Source organism: Nematolebias whitei, chromosome 2, assembly GCF_014905685.2.
Source record: "Nematolebias whitei isolate Nwh7 chromosome 2, NemWhi1, whole genome shotgun sequence".
Taxonomy (NCBI): domain Eukaryota; kingdom Metazoa; phylum Chordata; class Actinopteri; order Cyprinodontiformes; family Rivulidae; genus Nematolebias; species Nematolebias whitei.
In genome coordinates this window covers 37,998,718-38,022,041 of record NC_056499.1, presented here as the reverse complement: position 1 = coordinate 38,022,041, position 23,324 = coordinate 37,998,718, and the positions used below count along the sequence as shown (strand labels likewise).

The window sequence follows — 23,324 nt, the reverse complement described above, 5'->3', positions numbered from 1 at the left end:
GGTGGCCAATGGTGGCCTTGGCCACCATAAATTAATCTTCGATCACCCCAATCATTTAAGGAAACTATACTTTTATGCTAAATACAAAAAAACTAGAAAGCATAATTTCCTCAAATGAAAGGGGTGAATGTGACGTATCTTGAGTTTTAACATGACAACCCAATTTTCAATAAGGTACTTTCTTATGCCTAGATGCAGCTTCACACCAAAATGGAAGTCAGTACGATGCTTATTTTTGAAGATATCCAGCTAATAACATGCATGAACTGGCAGACAGAACATATTTCCAATTGCCCCCTTTGCTCTACGATGGGGGACATAAAGGGCCCTGCTTTGGGCCATTTCTTTCCTTTTTTCATACTCCATGCTGTGTGACCGATGTCATGGCTTACAAAGTATAAGCTAATAACTATTGATTGCTATCTGACGGAACATAATTTCAAAAACAACCAAAATATCTCTTTTAATATTAAATCTATGTAGATCAATACACCTTCTTTACATTTTATTCTGTTATGCATTAAGTTCAGCTCAAACTACGTCATTTGTATGACTTCTATTTTGGGGTCCTATATACTATATAGACAAAATACAAACTAACTAAAAATGATGTTTGATTTAAAAACTTACAGTGCTCCAGTTACCAGCGATCCAGAAGGCAGCTCCGCTGACTTGTGGGGAGGCAGAATTTTCGACTGAAATTGTCCCAAAACTTTCTCCATGGGTCGGGAAAAACGGAGCAGCGGGTGATGGTGAATTCATATGCTTTGCCTGTGCTGAGCTGAGTTTAGGAGTTACTGATGTAACCTTTGAAAGGTTAGGTTGACTGTTAATTTTGCTCTCCACCTCTCTTGAGGGAATTAATATTTCATTATAATCAAAGTCAGTTGAATGAAAGAGCGGAGGCTGGGATGTGGGATTTGTTCCAGTTGTCTCAGGGAGTGCAGGATATGTAAAATCCATTGTAGCTGTCTGTGAGTCTGCTGGAAGGATCATTGTAGCTCCCTGAAGGTTCGGATCAGGTCTGACTTCTGTTCCAGTTAAAGACAAAGAGTCAGACATGTCTACATTACCTGAGATAAGAAGAAAGGGAGCGGAAGGAGAAGTGGGAGGAGGTGAGGATTCCTCAGGGGAAGAAGGTAATGTTGTGCTGAGGTCAAAGCTGGTATACCAGAATGTACTATCACTGGTGGCAAGATTATTTGAATCCAAGTCCCAATCCTCCATCGTGACAGCAACAGGTAGATATGTAGACACACTGGTTGTTTGAGGTATTTCGGATTCGTCAAGTTCAGTCCTAACCTGAGTTACAGTTTCCGGAAAGAGAGAACCTAAAGGTCCTGAATTCTCCCCATCGTCTTGTTCTGCAGAGATATAATCATGAACCGCCTCCAGAAAGTTCACTGTTGTAGCACCAGCAGTGGTTTGATGTCTGGGAGTGGGAGCACCATGTGTTAAAGTCACAGTGAGATGCTCAGAGTGATTCTCCTCCTCCCCAGATTGCCCCCATGTTTCATCGAGTGCCGGCTGCTCTGCAGTAAAAAGCAAATTGGGCAGTGCTCTTGGGTTTTCAGGCCACCACCAATTTCTATCTTTTTCTGTTTGTGAATGCTGAGTTGTAGACTTTGGTGATGGCCGAGTGGGAGACACAGGAAGAAGACGATCCTCCGACAGAAAGTCATCCAGATTTTCCTCATATAATTCCTCAGAACTGTTGTCTGTTTTAATGATCTGGGGCTCTTCAGTTGCCAATGTATCAACTTTTAAAACAGTACGATTTGCTGTGGGCGCGCTTGTAGATCCCACGGGAGACTTTTCTTTCTCAGTTGGCTTGGCTTCCTGAGAACCGAATCCATGGCTGCTTTCTGATCTCTCTTCATTGCTCTCAAAGTCAAAAGATAAATCTTCATGAAAGTTGATAAAGTTATAATCGTAGTAAAAATCATCAACAGGAACACTAATTTCTTGAGGATGTTCATTATTTTCAATGTTGCGGTAGTGAAAGTCTCCCTCGTCAATGTTGTTCCAGTCGTTACTGGTTCTTGGCTGGCTTCTGGTGGTGCTGTATTTGGGAGGAGGCTTGACTTCAGGAATGGGGTTAATTTCATTGAGCACGTCATTACTGGACCATCCACTCCCAGACCATTCGATGCCTCCAAAATGATCAACAAGCTGTGTACAAACCTGAATATGGCAGGCTGTGACAGCGAAAGGTTTATTTTGAGGGTCACAATCAACACTTGTGTTTGAGCAGGTGACATTACGGTAACGGAATCCAGTTCCACAGGTCTGTGAGCACTGCAGGCAAGAACAGACAAAAAAGTCGAGTTAGGAGTGTTAACATACAGTGTGACAGTCAACTTTAATAACAAAGAGGCCAACAAAACATTTTACATGCCTGAAAAGTCAACAGCATCAAATAATTGTTACACAGACCTGTCTCTCACCTGCATATATTAGAATTAAAAAATAAAGTAAAACTACTTTGTATGAACTGTAAATGGTTAATGGACTGTACTTATATAGCACCTTTCTATCTTATCAAGACATTCAAAGTGCTTTAAAATCTGTCCTCATTTACCCATTCATACAGCACTCTACTACATCTCTACAAAGCTAACTGAACACATCATTCCAAAGAGACTAATCAGAGCTTTATACACTGATGGGACACACATCTGAGGCTATGAGGGGTTCAGTGTCTTGCCCAGGGACACTTCGGCATGTCACTGCTGGTGGATTTGAACCCCCAACTCTTGAATTGCAGGACAACTGCTCTAAACACTAAGCCACAGCTTCCCATTAAGTTATGTACAACTGTAGACAGGTACATCAAAGTTCATGCTCGATAATACAGGTAAAAGAAAATCCAACAAAGCTCAGTCAGGCCGGTACATGGTTTTTAACATTAATTACCGTAATTACATTTTTTAAATTTAGCATTTTGTGCTGACACAGTCTCTTTTTATATCAAGGCCAACAACACAGCATCCTGCGTTATGTATAATTTATGGTGTCAGAGCAAATGTGACAGCAGGTTCATTATAAAGTACACAGATGATTCTGTTATTGTCAGTCTGCTTAAAGGAAATGAAAGTAGTCACGGGCAGGTTCCTGATGATTTTGTTCCATGGCGCGAGGACTCTTTCCTCAAGATGAAAGATATGATCATTGATTTTAGGAGGAAACCTCACAAGCACCAAGTCACTTTAATCAAAGGTCAAGCCATTGAGAGAGTGCAGTGTTAGAAATATCTTGGGACAGTCATAGATGATGAATTAAACTTTGAAACCAATTTTGACAAAGTGAAGAAGGCCCACCAGCGCCTGCTTTGTCTAAGAATACTCTGCAAACTTAATATTGACCGAACCATGATGACCGTGTTTTAGCGTGCTTTTATTGAATGAGTTTTATCCTTTTCCTTGGTCTCATGGTTTGGTCAAGCATCGCACTGAAAGAAAAGAGCTCCCTGCAGCAGGTTGTTAGCCAGGTTTACCCTCTTTACAGGGAGTTTCAGCTTCTTCCCTCCGGTCGGAGGTTTTTAGTCCCTAAATGTAGGACAAGATGCTTTAAAAATATTTTTGTTCCTACTGCTGTTATTGAAATGAACAAACTGAACTGACACCGGTGTTCTCAGTGGTTTAACAGATTTTTTTTAATCTAATGATAAATTAATATTTTAATACATTTTTTATACTAGTTGGATTTTAAAGTTTCTATTCTCCTCTTTCATGTCCTACTTTGTTTTGAACATGACCCGTGGAGCCTTGAGCACTATTATCTGTGAATGGTTTATTTGAGGTGTTCTTACTTTTTACAGTGTGTGCTCATGGATGTATGCTTTATGCTCTGTACCACTGCAAACCAAATCTACCCTTGGGTACAATTAAAGTAACCCGACATAACTTATCCTGAAACAAGCAATATGTGAAAACTTGAGTACAGGATAATAAAAATATGAAACGGTTCAGGGGCTCTGGGCTTGCACTTTCTCTCATCCTGCAACATGCTTCAGGAGGAGATTAAGACCCGTTTATTGACATTTTAATGTAACCTACTAATGAAACGAATAATGAGCGTCCCACTTTTGCATTTTTATCAAGGATGACATCCAGTCCTTGTGCTGTGATGAATGTGCCTGCCTTCAAGCTGACGAGGCGATTTAAAGTTTAGGTTTTCCAAAGATAAGGCAGCTGTACACAAACGAAGGAACAGAGTTTGTATTTTTGCAAGTAGGGAGGCTCGATGACAACAAAGATTAGGAACATTTTGCAAAAACGAATAATCTGCCAAACTCTGCTTCTTATTTGAGTAAATTTAGTAGCTAATTGCATTAATGAGGTAAAATTATTGCTTTACCTGAGTCTCTAATGATTCTTTTAATGTTCTAATACTTTCTCTTTTGCTCAACATAAAGTTTGTCACTGGCATACAAACAGCTGAGGCAGTTGTTTATTTGAAAATACTTTGATTCACTTTTGTACTTTACTTTTTGAATAAAAATGGAAACAAAAGGGTTGAAGTAGGTGAGAAGTAAAATCAATGTTTTTAAAATTGTGTGAATGTTTAGGAAGCATTCACACAACCGTGATCCATTTCTCTTCCGTATATTTTTTGGCACAATTCTCGTCCTGCAGTTTTCAAATTACTTCAACAAGTCATAACTCAAAACGTTCAGCTCTTTCAGGACAATTCTGCTATAACTTTTAGTATTGGTGCAGCTTTAGCTTTTCAACATATTTAGCCTTTTCTGACACTTTTTTCCACCAATAGAAAATGAATTGAGCTCATTTTACATCCTTCAGATCTTTAAATCTTTTTACAACCTTTTACTGCTCCTTTCACATTTTGTTCTGCTTCAGCTTCTTTCCTTCCTTAAACGTTTTTTTCAGCTAATTTCAGCTGTTTTTTCAGCTGTTTTGTGCTCCTTTCTGATTCTTTCTTCTAACTTGAACATTTTTGTGCTTCTTCTAACTTCTTTCTGCAAATTTCAGCTTGTTATACTCCTTTCAGCTTATTTCTGCAAGTTTCAGCTTTTTCTATCATTTCTGCTACTGTTTAGTTGTTTTCATGCTAATTTAAGTTTTTTTCAGCCAATTCCACATTTTTGCACTAATTTAAATTTTTGCAGCCTAATTAGGTAAACATGTATTCTCCACTTCCTTCTTGTAATTTCAGCTTCTTTCCTTTTTAGTTACTTTTCAGCAGTTTTTTTTTTTTTGTTGCTAATTTCAGATTTTTCAGAAAATTTCCACTTTTTTGTGCTCATTTCTGCTTCTTTCAACCTAACTGGGTAAACGCTGTTTCTGCTTTCTTCTGCTTTCTTCTGCTAATGTAAGCTTGTTCCACCTTGCAGCTAGCTTTTTAGCATTTTTACCTTATTTTAGCTGTTTTCAGATAAATTCAAGTTTTTCTTCATAATTTCTGCTACTTTCAACCTAATTAACTTATTTGTTCTAAACTCAGCTTGTTATGCTCCTTTCAGCTTTTTTATGCTAGTTTCAGCTTTTTCTGCTATTTCAGCTACTATTTAGCTGTTTTATGCTAATTTCAGCTTTTTTTTAGCTAAATTCCTAGTTTTTATGCTAATTTCTGTTTATTCAAACCTAATTCAGCAAATATGTGTTCTTTCTGCTTGCTTCTGCTAACTTAGGCTTGTTCTTCCATTTCAGCTATAATTCAGCATGCTTTTGTTTAAGCTAATTTCAGCTGTTTTTCCAGCAAGTTCTTCTGCAATAAGCATTCACACTGCATTTTCACAGGAAATGCAATTTCTCCAGTTACAATTAGTTTTACAACTATTTCACAGACACACTACACCACATTCTTGCTGTTAGAAAAGATGCATATTTCATATTGTCATTTATAATTGAATAAGGTCAGAAGGCCACATGATGTTATTTATATTCACAGCCTACAATCACAGTAAGTAAACACCTAGAATGTCTTGCAGAACTGCATAAAGTTAATTGGTTGTAAATGTGAATCCAATGATTTTTTTCTCCCTCAGCGTTTCCATTCAGAGAATCCATTCAGTGGTTAATGGGATAATTTGCCAACAGGAACTGCCAAGTAGAACTTATAGAGTCAATTCTCTGAGGGTGAACAACAAGGTGGTGTTTGAAAAGTAATATTTCCTACAGCAAATTTTTTTCAAAGCATGGTAATTTTAAATTGTTTTACAATCCACATCTCATGGTTTCCCACCAATTTTAGGGATATCTGTTTAATTTCTTTCCCCTCCACATAATTAGGTGTCCATGAGCCACATGTCACTAATAGCAGGAGAGCATTTTGTCTGACACCATCATTAGTGCATGAATGGGTAACACTGCTCTATTATAGAGCCAATGTGCAGCCTGTTTATTTAAAACTGAACAAGATGGCCTACATTTGTAAATTAGCTTAAATTAGCTAATTTTAGAAAAGTTGCTTGCCAAGTATCAACAAAAATGTGGGACAAATCAAAATTGATGAGGGTGCAGAAAGTTGAGGCTGGATGAGGCTGACATGTCTGTGTGAGAGCAGTCATGTTGATATTTTAGTCTGTCGAAATATGATTGTGTAGTTACAGACTGTTTTCTCTCATAAAAGGGTTAACAAGAAATCTGATTAAACCAGCAACAAATAAGACACAGCGAGAGAAAAACATGCTTCCAGTTTCATGCACGTATACACAATTTTAAAACACACTTTGCCTCCATATTTGAATGAGGCATTTACAGTAAAAGACTGACATGTTGACATTATTGATTTGACATTGTAGCTGGTGGTATCGTTAAAACAACAAGCAGAAAATCTAACGTTACGTGCCACCTATGAGCACTCGTCATTACAAATGATCAGCACATGTGTGTAATACAAACGAGCAAGATTGTTTTCAGTTTGAAAAGCCTGGAACATGGAAATGTTTACATGTTCTTCCAATGAGCAGGAGAAGGATTCTCTGCAGCTTTTGTGCATGTAATGCAGAAAAACAAGACGGGAGAGATTTTAGTCACCATACAGTACATTAAAGCTATTACAAATACCTACAAGTAATATGGTTTGTTTTTTAATACAATTACAGACATTAAAAACTGACCATTGACCAGCTGCCAGTGACCCAGTCTGCTTGGCAGGGCGTGTGCGTGTTGCAGGCAGATATGGACTCTGGTTTGGGGAGATGCTCACAGTTGCTGGGATGCAGAGCTTTCTGCCTGTCTGCACTCACAGCCTGGATGCAGAGAACGATCCTTTTAGCCAGGCCCAAGCTTCCACAGCTTGCTGAGCATTTCTGCCAATCTCCGACCCACCATCTGCACAAAGACACACAAAAGAAGCAAAGATTTTCATTTCATTGGTACCCTTGAGATGAATATGACAGTGTTTCATTGCATCCTGTTCTAATGCGGCCTTGCCAATATGGCGGTGTTATAAAAGGTTTTTGTTCCCTGTACAAAATGTCCATAATGTGTCTTGGGTGGGGAATTCAGAAAATAGCTGATCAATAGGGACATGTCACATTTTGATTCACTGAAAATAGTCTTTCTGCTCACATGCTGAACACACATTCTTTTTTAAATTGAGCAAATATCTAAAATGAGGACAAAAAGACTAAAACACAAATGAACAAAAGACAACACTGATTGTGCATGTTTGTAATGGAAACTGGACATTTTAGTTTTTTTGCCTCCAATCAAGAAACATATGTTGGTGTTGAATTTATTTCAAAACCCTGCAAAATGGAAAGGTTATTAAAAAACAATAACAAAGGGTATAATAGACAATCCAGGTTGGTTTAAATAAAACAAGCATGTTAAATATTTATATTTTTGCCTATTATTTCTTGGTTTAATACAAATTAAATAAACATCACCTAACCATTAGCAATTAAATACACAGTTGTGCACTAATTATTCATTGATTAATAAACAAATGTTAACTGGTCTGCCTTGGGGGCTTCTCCCAGTGGGACGTAGGGTTGAACAATTAATTGCATTTGCAATAATATCGTAATATGATAAAACGAGATTTTCTAATCGCAAAGGCTGCGATTTAATTGGTCACGTGATCTGGTTACGTGACTTGAGAGTGAGCGGAGCGGAGCAAACCAGAGCAGGGAGTGGAAGAAGTCAACACTGCGTTTAAACTGGTTGTACAGTGGCGTCAGGCTCGACAGAAGCTGACACACCTGAAAGTTTGGTACCAAAGAGGGACAGCAGGTCTGTTGTTTGGAATTATTTTGTCTATAAAAAAGAAGACGCTGCACAGCGACATGTATTGTGCAGAACCTGCCTTGCTGCTGTTGCTACTTCTCAAGGTAACACCACAAATCTTTATCACTTATAAAACACCACAAAGCCATTCACGATAGTTGCATGGCTAGAATGCCAACGACCAGTGGTTCAACTTAAAGTAAGCAAAGTAGCAGCTGACAGGGATCACTGACCAAACTGTTCGAAAATATTACTCCGTATGAACATATTTTGAAGCTGCACGTGGAAATAACTCGAACAATAACAGAGTTCATAGCAAACAACATGATGCTCATTAATATATTGACCAAGCCTGGTTTACATTTTTGGTAAACACAATGGATAAGTGGTACAGAATGACCTCGTGCACATGCTTTAGCCAAGTTGCTCTCCTGGTGCTAAACAAAAAATGCAAAAACTGAGTTGCAGCGGAGCTGAAAACAGTGTAGTTTTTTGCAACTGGAACAGATTGATTGTTTGTGTTTGTTTAAAAATGCATAAGAAGACATTGAAAAATAATCACATATTAAATCGCAATATTGAGGTAAAACATTTAAATTTGAACATTTTCCAAAACCATTCAGCCCTACTGGGACGAGCCTGGAAAACCTCCAAAGGCAGATGTCCAGGAGGCATTCTTTCCAGATGCCTGAACCTCAACTGGCTCCTTGGATGTGAAGGAGCAGCTGTACTCCGAGCTCACCCCAGATGACGGAGTTCATCATCCTGTCTCTAAGGCTGAGCTCGGCTACTTTACAAAGGAAGTTGACTTCAGTCGCTTGTATATTCCCTGTCATGATCCATACCTCATGACCATAGTTGAGGGTTGGAACAAGTTGAACAAGGTGAACCAAGATTTTACCTGTCGAGTTAACTCTTTCTTTACCATGACTGACCGAAGCAACACCCTACTTACTGAGGATGAGGCCCTGATCCATTAATCCATTCTTTTTTTCTTTGTTTTATGTTTTTTTTATTTTTGTTGTTGTTGAAAGTTTTTATAAAAAGAAGATAAAAAAGAAAAAAAGAAACATCCTCTCTTAATGAACATAAAATCTGTTTGACTCCCCAGAGGCCTTTAACGAGTTAAGGTTGCTGATGAGGGTGTAAAAAGCATCCTCTACTTTCAAACAGACTACAAGCAAACCTTTAAAGTTCACAACTACGTCATTCCAGCCCTGGCCTACCATGTGGTTCTTTCAGGTCATCCAAATAGCTAGTTTTGCTGAAGTCCAAAGGAGAAGGTAGTAGGTGGATCCATTTCTTGGATATTTAAAAACGTGCCCTGACAAGCTCCTTTGGCTTTCTCATGTAACAACGAGTTCAGTTCAAGTTTTTTGGATTGAAGTGAAGTCTGTGGTGTTGATTTTGAGACAGAAAACAATTCCAGGTGTTTTTATCTCTTCTTCCAGCTTCTGCACAGTTCTCTTAATGATAACAATGGTACCAAAAGAAGCAAAAGACCCTAATTTGAGCCTTTCTTACTTCCCACCATTGAATAAATGTGGGGAAGTCACATTTCTTTGATCTCCAGTGAATCCAAGTTTTTGCAGAAAAGAGAATCATGTAATAATTTCACGTTAAAATGTCAAAAATGTTGTTTTTCAGTAGATGGAAGAGTCATTTCTATAGAAATTAGATGATGATCTGAAAAAGCCAACAGGAAAAATTTGACCATTTAAAACACGAGTGATGAAGGAACCAGAAACATAAAGCCTGTCTAACCTTAAAGCACCAACTTATAACTTATAACCCAGGTATATTGTCTGCTTGAAGGGTTTTTCATTTGCCAAGCATTGACCAAGACTGCTTTCTTCAGCATGTTAGACAGAAAACGTGATGATCTTAGACGTGATTTTTCTCCAGTCGTCTAACACAGTAGTATAGCAATTCCAATAACCACCTAAAATTATAGTTTCCCACAATCTATGTTTATTATTTTTCATCCAAAATCTTAAAAACACCTGCCCATTCAAAGCCCTGGTTGGGAGCATAGCTATTATTGAACTGACAAATAAACTCCTCCATCTGCACTTTCACTATAAAACTGCACTTCACAGTCTCTGTATTCGAGATAATAATTATATTTAACACAGAAGAAAACAAGATGGCAACCTCTGCTCTAAAACTTGTCCCATGACTGAGGATGTCCCCCCACCATAAATCCCAGTCTATTTCATTTCCATCACTATGGGTTTCCTTGGACTGACCTCGGATTTGAAGGAACTGATCCTCATCCCGGCCGCGTCACATTCGGCTGCGAACCGCTCCAGCGAAAGCTGTAGATCACCACCTGATGAAGCCAATAGGACCACATCATCTTCAAAAAGCAGAGAAGCGACCCTAAGGTCACCAAAATGGATCCCCTCAAAATCTTGGCTGCACCTAGAAATTCTGTCCATAAAAGTTATGAACAGAATCGGTGACAAAGGACAACCTTGGTGGAGTCCAACTTTCACCAGGAATGAGCCCGACTTACTGCCGGCAATACAAACCAAGCTCTGACACCAGTCATACTGGGACCTAACAACCCGTATCAAAGGATCTGGTACCCCATACTGGTACCCCAAAATCCAAGGTCATGGTCTTGAACCAGAAAAGGGTAGAGTGCCTTCTCCGAGTCGGGGAGTAGGTCCTGCCCCAAGTTGAGGAGTTTAAGTTAACGTAACTGTAAGACTGTGTGTGTGTGCCAATGATTGAGTCTGTTCATGTGTTTGTATATTGTGATTTTAAACATTTTATAGTGTTATATTTTCTGTTTTATTTTATTATTGCATTAAATATCCATTTTTTTGTTTGTTTGTTTTTTTTTCCCCAAGGGACTGCAGATGCGAATTAGCTTTTGCTATAATCTGGTACAGCACATCAAATGGTGACATTTATGTGTGAGTTGTGCACTGTCCCTTTTAAAATAAAGTTCATTCATTCAAGTATCTCGGGGTCTTGTTCTTGTTTGAAGGAAAAATGGAGCGAGAGATCGATAGGCGGATAGGTGTGGTGTCTGCAGTGAAGCGGGTGCTGTACTGGTCTGTTGTGGTGAAGAGAGAGCTGAGTCAAAAGTCGAAGCTCTCGATGCTTTGGGTTGTGACCGATAGAACGAGATCAAGGACGCAAGCGGTTGAAATGAGTTTTCTCCTCAGGGTGTCTGGGCTCTCCCTTAGAGACAGGATGAGAAGCTTGGTCATGCGGGAGGGACTCAGAGTAGAGCCGCTGCTTCTCCACGTCGAGAGGAGCCAGTTGAGGTGGCTCGGGCATCTGGTCAGTATGCCTCCCTGGTGAGGTGTTCCAGACATGTCCCACCAGGAGGAGACCCAGAGGAAGACCCAGGACACGCTGGAGGGACTATGTTTCTCGGCTGGCCTGGGAACAACTTGTGATTCCCCCGTAGGAGCTGGCCCAAGTGACTGGGGAGAGGGAAGTCTGGGCCTCGCTACTTAGGCTGCTACCCCCACGACCCAACCCCAGAAAAGCGGAAGAGAATGGATGGATGGATGGACTATGGGTATCCTGCAACCCCCCCCGCCCCCAAATAAGCTTTTTTGTTTAATAATTTCAGATATTAAAGCTCTCTTTTGTGCATCTCTTCCCCCATTTATGTTTAGAGAGGCCACTCTTAAACCCCTTCATGTAAGGAGAGAAAAAGAGCAGATGTGGGCAGATAAGAGTGAACGACAACAACAACCTGCAAGTTCTTTTTGATCATGATGTTATCCTGAGAGTTTCATTTTCCTTGCCACTTTTGATTGAGACGCTTTTAAATTTTACCTTAATAATTTAACATGTTCCTTAAGGCAGTAACATTTTTTCTTCATTTAATAAGTTTAAATTTACAGCTTTCCGAAGCAGACGGTCTTAATGAACTTCACAGCATCAGGAAAATATTCTTTGATGTCAAATACTAGCCATAAGTATCATCCAAAAACTCATTAATCTCTTCCAGAAAGTGGTTCTCAGTGTTGGAAACACTGCCAGCCACAGAAACACAGTCTGAGTCAGTTTTAGATTCACCCTCTAGTTCATCCACTTCATCAGTTTGATCACTAGACTTTGTTACCTGTCCCTCCATCTCCATACTGCTTAACTCAGACACTTTGTTCAGACTGACCAATTTTCTTAATTTTTTCTTGTTCTGTTTTGTTTAAAGAGAAGATTCAGGAACAACATTTAAGACTTCATAACTGGTGACGGCCTCAGCCAAGCTGCCAGCCCCAACAAATCCCACTAATGATTGTGGGAGGGGCATCTTCAGAACATGCATTCCTCTCACTGCTCTCTCATCCGTCCTCAGCAGGTGCATCATTCACAGCAGGCTCTGCTGCCAGCTGATAATGGGGAGAAGTGATGTGTTTATGACCCACATGTCCTCATTCAAAGCACTTCATGCTGCCTGAGCTAGCTTACGCCATATAAGAGCCATCCCTGTGCTTTACCCGAAAGGAAACCTCAAGTGTCTGAGTGGGTGAATCCAAAAACGTGAACACCTACTGTGCGTGCAGTGATTGGACAGGTTTCAGCTCAGTGTCCCTACAGCCCAGACTCACTGCCCAAAATCCACTCACCATCCTCCCAAAGTGCCTCAGCTCCTGCTCCAGAGCCTCGTTAGGAACAAACAGAGGGACTCTGGACACAATGATCTGGGTGGAGGGCAACACCAGAGGCAAAACAGACAAAAAACCCAATATTAAGTTTAACTCCACTCTGTAAGTTCAGTCACAAATGCTTGCTACTTCATGAAAACAACCACCACTTATACCTTTTAACCAATACTTCTAGACGGGACCACATCACACCTGTTTTACTCTCACTACATTGGCTTCCTGTCCATTTTAGAATAGATTTTAAACTTTTTTATTTGAATTAAAAGCTCTGAATGGCCTCGCTCCTCCTTATATAACAGAGTTGTTAAGTTTCCCCGCTCGCTCCAGGTCTCTGAGGTTAGACAGCTCCTGCTCTCTGTTCCTAGGACAAAATATAAACTCTGGGGTGACCGTGCCTTTTCTGCGGCCGCACCTCGACTCTGGAATAAGCTCCCACTTGAGCTACGTCAGATTACTGAACTTGGCCCTTTTAAATCGAAGCTTAAGACTTTTTTATTCCAACAGGCTTTTAGTACTTAAATATGTGTTGACATTACTGGTTCTATTTTTGTTATTTTATTGTGTTTTTTCTTGCTTATAACTTGTTGTCATTTTAATTACTGTTTTTGTTAAGCACTTTGGTCACCATTTGGTTGTGTAAAGCGCTATAGAAATAAATAAATGAAAATTAAATTTGGGAGGCATTTGTGCCCAACCTGCTCTCCGATGGCCAGCAGCACCTGCTTCACTGTGGTGTTGGGCTGTGGCATCACCCTCACCCCATGACCCAGCAACAGGGACGACATCTTCGAGGACACCATCCCTACTACCACACTGTCGGCCGAGTGGACATCAATCTCAGAAATACTTAAACAAACAAGACATTTACATAAAAAAAACATACAAAATATCCTGATGCATGCTCAATACTCCAAGTTGAAAAATCTAACAGAGTAAAACCAGGTTCTCTGGACAGATTCTGTCCAGAGAACCTGGTTTTACTTTGTTAAACATACAATTCAATTCAATTCAGTTTATTTATATAGTGCCAAGTCACAATAGAAGTCATCTCAGAGCACTGAACAGAAACATTCATATATAAAATAAGTCATCAGAAATGTTCATATTTAAAAATGATAATTTAACACTATCTGAGGAGCAGACTGCTTTGAGTTTAACTTCATCGCTAAACTCTCCTCCTGAGCAAGTATGAAGGCGACAGTGGAAAGGAAAACTCCCTCATGAGAAAGAAACCTTTAGCAGAACCAGGCTCAGGACAAGCGGCCATCTGCTTCAACCGGCTGAGTTTGGTAGGAATAGATACACAATGGCAGGTCACAAATCGCATGTTAAGATAGAAATAATAACAAATGAAAATTATTCAATTTTAACAATTAATTTAAGGAAATGAGGTCAATTTGTCCTCCAGTAGTCTTAGCTTAAAGCAGCATAACAAGCCAACCCTAACTATAGTATTTATCAAAAAGGAAAGTCTTAAGTCCAGTCTGAAAACTGGATAATGTGTCAGCCTCACGGACAGAAACTGGAAGTTGGTTCCACGAGAGAGGAGCCTGATAACTGAAAGATATGCCTCCCATTCTGCTCTAGGGACCGTGAGATAACCTGCAGTCTGAGATTGAAGTGCTCTGTTAGGAAAATATGGAACAATAAGATATCTAATATTAGATGGAGCTAGGTTGTTGAGAGCTTTGTAGGTTAGAAGTAAGATTTTGAATTATATTCTGGATTTGACAGGGAGCCAATGGAGAGAAGATAAAACTGGAGAAATATGATCTCTCCCACTAACTCCAGTTAAGACTCTGGCAGCATCAAAAACAACTTCTCTGTAGAAATAGTAAGAAAAGTTTGAAAAACACTCAAACTCCTTTTCAAACTCACCACATGCCACTACCGACTCCCAGAATGCAGTGCAAAAGAAAGAAAGGAGGGATGGATGATTTCTGCACAGTACTCTAAAGGTCCCACTACAGAATTTCATACAAATTGAAGTCTGGACTGGACCATTGCAACACCTTGGTTCTTTTCTTTTTCAGATGTTCTCTTCTGGATGTCTTGCTGTGTTTATGCTGTCATGTTCTACGACCTCGTTTGGTTCAAGTTTCATCTGTCGGACAAATTCATTCAACCTTTATTTAGACCGGTTAATCTCACTGACCCTCGAGGACTCTTTTACAAGAGAGACCTGATTTTTAACAAAGAGTGATGAGAACAACAACAACAACAGATGATCATAGAAGTCATACAGATTTTTTTTTTCAAATTAAAATAAGATGGCAAAAAAAAATAAAAGTACAGAAAACAGCTAGATTATAAGGTGCATGTAGAAAACTAAAAACAGGAACATGTCTGCACTGGTTCTTGCCAGGAATTTAACAGATGTTTGAAGCCATTTGGAGAGGTCAAATGTCCTCACCTTCTACAATATTTTGGTCTGTAGAAGAGTTCATGGTTGGCTCAATGGCCACAAGAGTACACTAGTTCTGTGGTTGCAAAATAACATTCACTGTAGAAAGATGGACTCTGTGTAAACGACTTTTAATCCTTCCCAGACTGATTGGCAGCAACAGTTGCTTCTCTATGGTCACTGCTGATGTAGTTCCTCTTTGGTGTAAAAACTCATCTGTTTGCTTCAGATAAGCAAACTATGATAATTCCAGTTTTTACAGAGATGGTCACACTGATGCTGATCAGTTAATTGATATATATGATCAGCAGCACCTGAAGTACACTTTCCCAGTAAAACCTTTTAGAAGTAATAAGTGTGGATTAAAATTTTCCATTTTGGGTTTGTTCCTGTTTAATACATGCTGTGATGATCTGATGTGAGTTTTGTACACTTCAGATTAGATTAGAATAGTTTAAGATCATTTTTTATTATGCTCTCATAGATCAAACCTTAGAAGGGACAAATGGTGTGATGCCTTTTTACCATGACCATTCCAATCAAATTACTGTTTTGTTAAATCTAGAACAAAGTGAGCTTGCACTGTGACCAGAGTTTATAAGTATCCTGTCATTTTCTTTTAAGGAGCACTATCAACAACAAAAACTCTTTAGTGGATTTGAAAAGGAGGGGAATGATGGTAAAACTTTTGTATAAATACCTTATAGACAAATAAGTTGCTGAAATTCACTGAAATAACATATTGTTTAAGCTGGTTTGGCCTTGAAAGCATCTAAACATAAATGTTTATTGATGTCCCAATTTGTAAAACGTGTTGATTGATACAAAAATTCTCTTTTTAATTGTAGCATATACAAAAACTGTGAAAAATAAAAGCATTTTTTTATTATTGCCTTTAACGTATTTATAGGATTTGTTGTGCTGGTTTCAGATGTGCAAAGAGGTCAAGAACCAAGAAAAAATATAGTTTTTATTTAAATTGTATTACAAGTTACCAAGCTGCATTGTGGTGCTCACATGATGTGGAGATAAAAAAAAGTCTGATAAATAGTGGTTCTCTTGTCTCAGTAACTTGTGTCCCATCCCGAGTAAAAACATATACGTGTATAACATTCTGATATAAGGATGAAATGGTTTCTACATAACCATATTCTCATTTTAGGCACAAAAACAAGGAAAATGGAAATAAAGGCGGTAAACATTCATATTAAAGCATTTGTTAACAGCTGTTATGTAATTCTAGGCTTGGCATTTAGCCTAATTTGTTCCCATTCAGATTAAAAACCTCCAGTGTTGGGCGTCGTAAGAGCTAAAAACCAGTAAGTACTCTGAGTTAGCGTCAGTGAACCCTGATGGATGATGTCTGGAAGGCAGACTCACGTGGCTGGACATGGATCCTTGGTACAGCTGGTGTGGTTGTCATCGGGTCGGGTGGAGGGGTCACACAAACGCTCCTCAGCTAAACCAGTCATCTTTTCAACACAGTAAACAGTCTGTCTCTGAACACCTGGAATACAAACGGGACAAAAAAAGCTCATGATACAAAATAAAACACAGATATGCATTAATAAATAAAGAATGGCAATAAATCATTCATGTTGTGAACTACAAGATGTGTTTATTTTGCAAAATGTAACTTAAACCTTACATTTTAAAGATACTAAAAATGATAAGTGATATGCTGATGTCAGCCATCACCGAGGGATTTGAATAGTGAATGTTTATAGTTTTTGTGATGAGTGTTTTTCTTGACTGGGACTGAACAGGGAATGCAAGTAAACCTTAATGTTTTGGAGCAAAAATATTCAAGTAGATAGGAGTTACACCATGTATAAAAAAGACAGGTAGTTTTTCTTTTTGGTTGTCCATGGCAGCGCAGTGACTAATCCTGGTGAGTGGAGGAGGCCAGGGGAAATGGAGGAGCCAGGGGGTGGCCAATGGTGACCTTGGTCACTATAGATCTATCTTTGGCTACCCCAATCATTTGAGGAAACTAGATATTTAAGAAAAATAAAAACTAGAAAGCATAGTTTTTCTCAAATGATAGGGGTGGTGAGTTACTTATATAAATGGTGGTGGCCATCTTGGATTCTGATGTGGCAAAAACATTTTTGATTGAGGAGAGAGGAGTAAAGGAGGCCATCTTTGTGAAAAGAAATCGTCCATCGTTAAACAGGGGTGGAGGCCTCCGGGTTCAACTGTCCCCCTCTTACAATGCTGTGATTGCTAGTATCACTCAGCCCTCTGTGAACAGTAAACAGCCATCAGTGTGCTAATGATCCATTGTTATGCTGATGGTCCTTCTTGAGCATGTGATCAGCTGGTTTTGGTTGTCAGCAGCAAAACTGGTTGATCCACTCTGAGAAGGTGCTATTTAAGAGACTGAGCTGAAAACAGCAGCTCAGACTGAGGAAGTCTCTCGGATGAGAGACGAAACGTTTCTACATTTTTTTGTTGATTTGCTTTGTTTTGTTTTTTTGAATGTCCAGAGGACCAGATTTAACTTTTTTAGATTTTTCTACCTGGATTATTGAGCATGCATCAGGATATTTTTGATTGATGTTTCTTGTGCCAAGATGTAGCTACACATAAAAATGGAAGACAGCAAGTTGCTTTTCCCTGAACCAAGTTATCCAGCTCACAGTGCTTTCTAGTTGAAAAACTGTGCATTCTATATATACACATTTATGGTGGCAGCCATCTTGGATGATTGGTATTTCCAACTTCCTCACTTTGCTCAGCAACGGGAGACATTTAAAACACTATTAAAGCCAATAGAAAGCCCCTTTATTTATTAAATTAATTTATTTCAACATTCTAAAGTATTAATACATATTTTTATATTATAAATGCAATTTATAACATGTTCTATTTGCCTCAAAATGGGGATAGGAACATGTCCTGATGCATGCTCAATAATCCGGGTAATTAAATCTAACAAGGTTAATTCAATTAAATTCAGTTTATTTCTATATCACCAAGTCACAACAAAGTTGTCTCAGGGCACTGAACAGAAACATTCACATACTGTACATACAAAATCCAATTAGTACATCTATCTAAAGAAGGAAACCAACAGACGTGTTGAATCTTCACGTCGTCGCAGTCTCCCACCGAAGGAGGGAGGACCATGAGCCTTAATAATTAATAATAAGGCTCATGGTCCTCCTTTTTACATGTGAACTGTCAGAGAATGTGCTGGTTTTGCAGGATCGGACCCAGTGGTGCAAGTGGACCACAAGAGACTCCACGGAGTAAAATACATCTATATTTATTTAAACAAAACGCTGACGTGGCAGCAAAACTTACATGAAAGGAGAACATGAAGAAGAGCACTAGGGAAAGACTTGACAGCGCTGGGGAAACCTGACAATGATCGGCTGCCCAGGACGGAAACACAGGCTTAAATACCTGACACTAATTACGGTAAAACAGAAACAGATGGGAAGCACAAACAGGTGGCAGAAGGGTGGGACAATTACTAATTACAGTGGGAGAGCAGGACTAAGACAAAAACATGAGACACAATCCAAACATGAACAGCTAGTTCTGGAAGTCACCATCAAACTGGTTGATCCACTATGAGAAGGTGCTGAGTTTGTTGCAGCTCCTCAGACTGAAGAAGTCTTTTGGATAAAATATGAAACATTTCAATAAATAAGAATCCATCCAGAGGACCTGACTCAACCTTGCTGGATGGGATAGGAAGAGTTTCTTTATTCTTGTGTTTATGAACTTTGTAGAATAACATACAGATGAGAATTTATTACAACATATTTCCTAATCTCAAACAGTGTTGCGACTGTTTAAATGGGAAACAAACTGACAACAGCTCTAATGAACACTTCATCACTACAACTATATTAGTTTTTCGGTGAGGTAGACTTTATTTTATTTTTTTTCATTCAACCTTTATTTAGGCAGGTAAATCCCATTGAGCCTCGAGGACTCATTTACAAGAGAGACCTGATTAATTTATTTAAAGGTGTTTGATTTTTAAGTTGTATCTGTAAGTTTTTTTTTTAAAACAAATTTTCAAGTCAAGTTGGCTTTAAAATGCACAAATATTGTCATAGTCATATCAGATGTTAATTAGTTTCCTGAACCTTGAAACTTTTAGTTCAACTAGGGCTTTTACAGTGATAATAAAAATAAATCTGAAATTTTGTGGTTCTAATGACAAATTTAACTGACTGACTAATTTAACAGTACAGATGTTGGAAATCTATTCAAGTCTATTCAAAGAATATATTTAGTCCACTTTGGTTGTAAAAGCTTTTTTAAAAAAGACCAATAAGTAAATATAACTTGGTTTTATTTCCCCAATATTTCTGAGCACATAAACAAGCTAATATGTTTCATGCAATCATCACCTGCCACCAAAATGCAAAATGTGTCAATTATGTTTTTGGCCAGGTCAGTGTATGCATATGTTTATGTGCATTAGGGTGTCTGTTAGCAAAATATCACAGGAACCATTAAATAAATTGGAGAAAAAAAATCTTTCAGAAATGTATTATTTGATGTACATCTACACCTGCTTTTGTTTCAAAGGAAATCCATTTCAAAATGGTTCCTACGGTTAATTGATCTGACTCAGTCAATTTTTACAGATAATGAGCTCAAATTTGACGTGGTAGTAGCCGAGAGTGATTCACAACACTTACTATGAGCACGAGATTGCACATAATGTTACTTTCAAGGTTTGACTTCATTTCTCAACATAAGATATTAGTATAAAACTCTGACATGGAAGATGTGCGGCTTGTGTTTTATTGGGTTTTTCCTGAGTGATAGAGCTTGGACATAAAGCCCATCGCACAACTCTGACAAGACGCAAAAAAAAAAAGAGTCCACAAAGTAAAACTACTTTGGCCAGAACTATTAAAGTTAAAAGTGACATTTGGAGGTTTCAAACTGTATTACACACAGCAGTACATCTAAGTGCTTTTCTCCTCAGGCTGACACAGGTTTATCTCTTCCCACCATGACTGCTCCCACACTCTTTCATTCTGCTGAGGCAGGAAGCAACTCCAGACCCCCGCTCCGCTCCTGCTCAAGACTACAGTGCACGTGCGTTGGCTAATTTACACTGTCAGACATCTTTTAAAGGGCAGCACTACTGCGCTGGATTGAAAGTCAGACAGATACCTCAACTCGGAGAGTTGAAATAAATAGAGTAATTGCACAAAGGCACTCGGGGAGGTTACTGGCTGAATTTAAACAAATGGTACTCTGTGATCTTGTCCTGTGTTTGTCATTTCGGTCCAATGCCTTATAATTGTGGGTAAAAAGGAAACACAATTCTGAAAGGCAGTTTGTTCCAGGCTAACAAAAAAAACCAACCTCCTCTCACATAAAAACAACTATTTTCAGAAGAGTACTAGTGAAAACAATAATTATAACCATAAATGCGAGCTTTGAAATACAGTTTCTGACTGGTCAAACTTAGGGCACACATTTTATAACTCACTCCATAATGGTATATTGCTATAATTATATTCTTGCAGGCTCTTCTGGCAGAGCTGTTTCCCCTAATGCACTATTTTTAAAAATAAAATAAAATCTGTTGCCACTTTTGACCATGGCTGAAACACATCTTACCTTTAGAATTTTGCAACAGCAGGAAAAAAAAAAACAATTTTCCACCAACTTTCTTATTTTGTAAAGAGGAACGACTGCAGAGTGGACCTAACAATAAAGCCATAGTGGTACAATCTGTAACAGGGCCAGGGCAAGAGAGGACACTTTTTTAAACAAGGCAGGATGATGAAAGAAAACTATGAAACTATAAGTGAACTTTCCAAAAAAATGTGTGTGCTTTTAGAGAGGACATGGAGGTAGTTGGAGTGAGGATAGAGGATGCAGATGACAGAGTGAGATGGAGGAGGATGACTCGCTGTGGCAACCCCTGAAGAGTGAAAAGCTGAAAGAAGAAGAAGAAGAAGAAGGTTTCATAAATTGGTTTAAAATTGAATGAGACTAGTGATCACTGCTGAAAGACAGATTTGAGTGAATTTTGAAAAAAAAAAAAACTCTGAAAGGAATACTTGGATGTGCCTTTACAACTGATTGACTTTGAGAGTCAACCCAATTCAAGATGGCCACCACAGCCAAATGACCTCTGGCAACACATAAATGGTACAGTAACACAATACCACAGTTACACTGATACTGAGATACTGGGCTAACAATTGGTGTGGTAGCTGTGAGTCATTCACAAAACGTGTAAGATTTACCATCCATCCATCCATCCATCCATCCATCCTTCTTTACCTGATTCTTCTTTTTCAGCTCACTGGGGTCACTAGCGCCCATGTCTAGCTATCACTGTGAGAGAGGCGAGGGACACCCTGAACAGCTGTCTCCAGTCCATCACAGGGACACATAGAGACAAATGAGACAAACAACCATTCACTCTCTCACTCACACCTAGGGACAATTTTGACAGGGACAGCTTTGTTTACGTTCATCTTGGAAGTAAACCGGAAGTAGAATGGAAGTAGAACTTCTTCTTCTGTGTTTTTTTAAGTAGAGTGTACCACTCTGCGCGTGTCAGTACTTCTGTTCAGAATAAAAGCCCGTGGCATGTAAACACTTGTCGTGAACGGATTGTGCCCATGTAAACGATACATTTAGATTATTTTATCCAAATACATTTCAATCCGATCTAAGTATTATGAACATGTAAACATAGCTATTGTGCTGTGTAAATCCCTAAAACCAGATTGATGGGGAGGTAAGATGTTAAAAGAATCCAGATACTTTTTGATTTGAGAGTTGGATATGAAAGCATGTTTTTATTACATTAACTCCATTACTAGAGGTGGATGCACATTTAAGGGGTCAGGGGAGGCAAAGGTACCCCGTCTGGTTTAAGAGGAAATGCATTTGCTAAGATTAGTAATTCATTTCAATTTTAATAAGTGGAGGGAATGTGTGTGCGATGCACGCTGAGCAAACAGCAAAGAGAGAACCTGCAGGGACAAATTAGACAGGACTCACCACTACCATCAGCAAAGAACAAGGAAGAAATTTTTTTTTGTTTTTTTAGTGAAATTAATTTTCCATTTCTCCATTAGATTGTCAGAGAACCAATTCAGATGTTCTTTGAAGCTCATGGCATCCCAAATGGATTCTTTTCAGTTGCAGTTTCAGATTGTCATATCACATGTGTATTTTTATTCTCTTTATGACACCTGACAAGCCGTAGCAGGTAGACCATCGAGAATCAGATTTTGTGCTGTATGTGTTGGCTGGTTATAAATTTGCACTCATTTTGATTGAACTCCCATTTCTTTGCATATTATCTATCACCAAATGTGCTTATCTCCATATTAAAGCCACCATTTCAGTTGACAAAATAATTGAATCAGTCTGCTTTAATAATATAAAATAAATAAAAAAACATTATCTGGGGAATGCAGCACAACTTTCTATCAGTCCATTACTGAGATTGTGAAACAAAGGCGAATTGAAAGAGATAAACCAGCTGATTATCTTCCTCTCCCTCTTCTTTCATGTGTTTTTTCTAATTTATCTGAAGCAAAACTCTCACCTGTTCCACAAGTGACACTACATTCACTCCAAGATCCATATTTCCAGAAGTAAACAGGAGATGGGGTATTCTTGTCCTCTGAGACATTTCGACGGATGGTGTACTCATATCGCACTCCTGGATTGGTCTCCTGAAAGAGAAGCTTGACAGAAAAAAGACCAAAGGGTTTGATTATGCCATCACATATATACACTCTTAAAAAAATTTGATAAAAATGGATAATTTAAATTTTTGGTAGTGGTGAGTCCTGTCTAATTTTTGAAGTTACAGGACTAGCACTTCTTAAAGAATTGCATATTGCCCTACAATGTTTTAAAGATGAGTTTTAAACATCAAATGTTGAAAAAAGATACATTTATGGCTGAAAATATCACTGTGCAAAATTTCATTCAATTTTGCTAGATCCTGCAATTAGAATATGTGCTGTAGAGGACTTTCAGCTACTGCAACACTAAACTTTAGCTTTTCTTCTTTCAGCTGGTCCTTCTTCGGGGGTCGCCACAGCGAGTCGTCCTCCATGTCACTCT

At 38.7% G+C, this 23,324-nt stretch overlaps 2 protein-coding genes across 2 annotated transcripts in view; both read right to left on the bottom strand.

Annotated features, from left to right (window-relative positions):
• The window catches only part of LOC119424126 (GRAM domain-containing protein 2A-like), a 975,280-nt gene that overhangs the window by 486,272 nt on the left and 465,684 nt on the right, over positions 1–23,324 (bottom strand). The window lies entirely within an intron of this gene.
• Positions 1–23,324, bottom strand: part of LOC119426831 (A disintegrin and metalloproteinase with thrombospondin motifs 7) — a 185,585-nt gene that overhangs the window by 38,067 nt on the left and 124,194 nt on the right. The window contains exons 16-19 of the mRNA XM_037694417.1: positions 22,798–22,939; positions 16,620–16,746; positions 7,085–7,298; positions 631–2,298 (exon numbers count right to left, since the gene is read on the bottom strand). Of these exons, the coding sequence (XP_037550345.1) occupies positions 631–2,298; positions 7,085–7,298; positions 16,620–16,746; positions 22,798–22,939 (2,151 nt within the window). The remainder of the gene's footprint in view (positions 1–630; positions 2,299–7,084; positions 7,299–16,619; positions 16,747–22,797; positions 22,940–23,324) is intronic.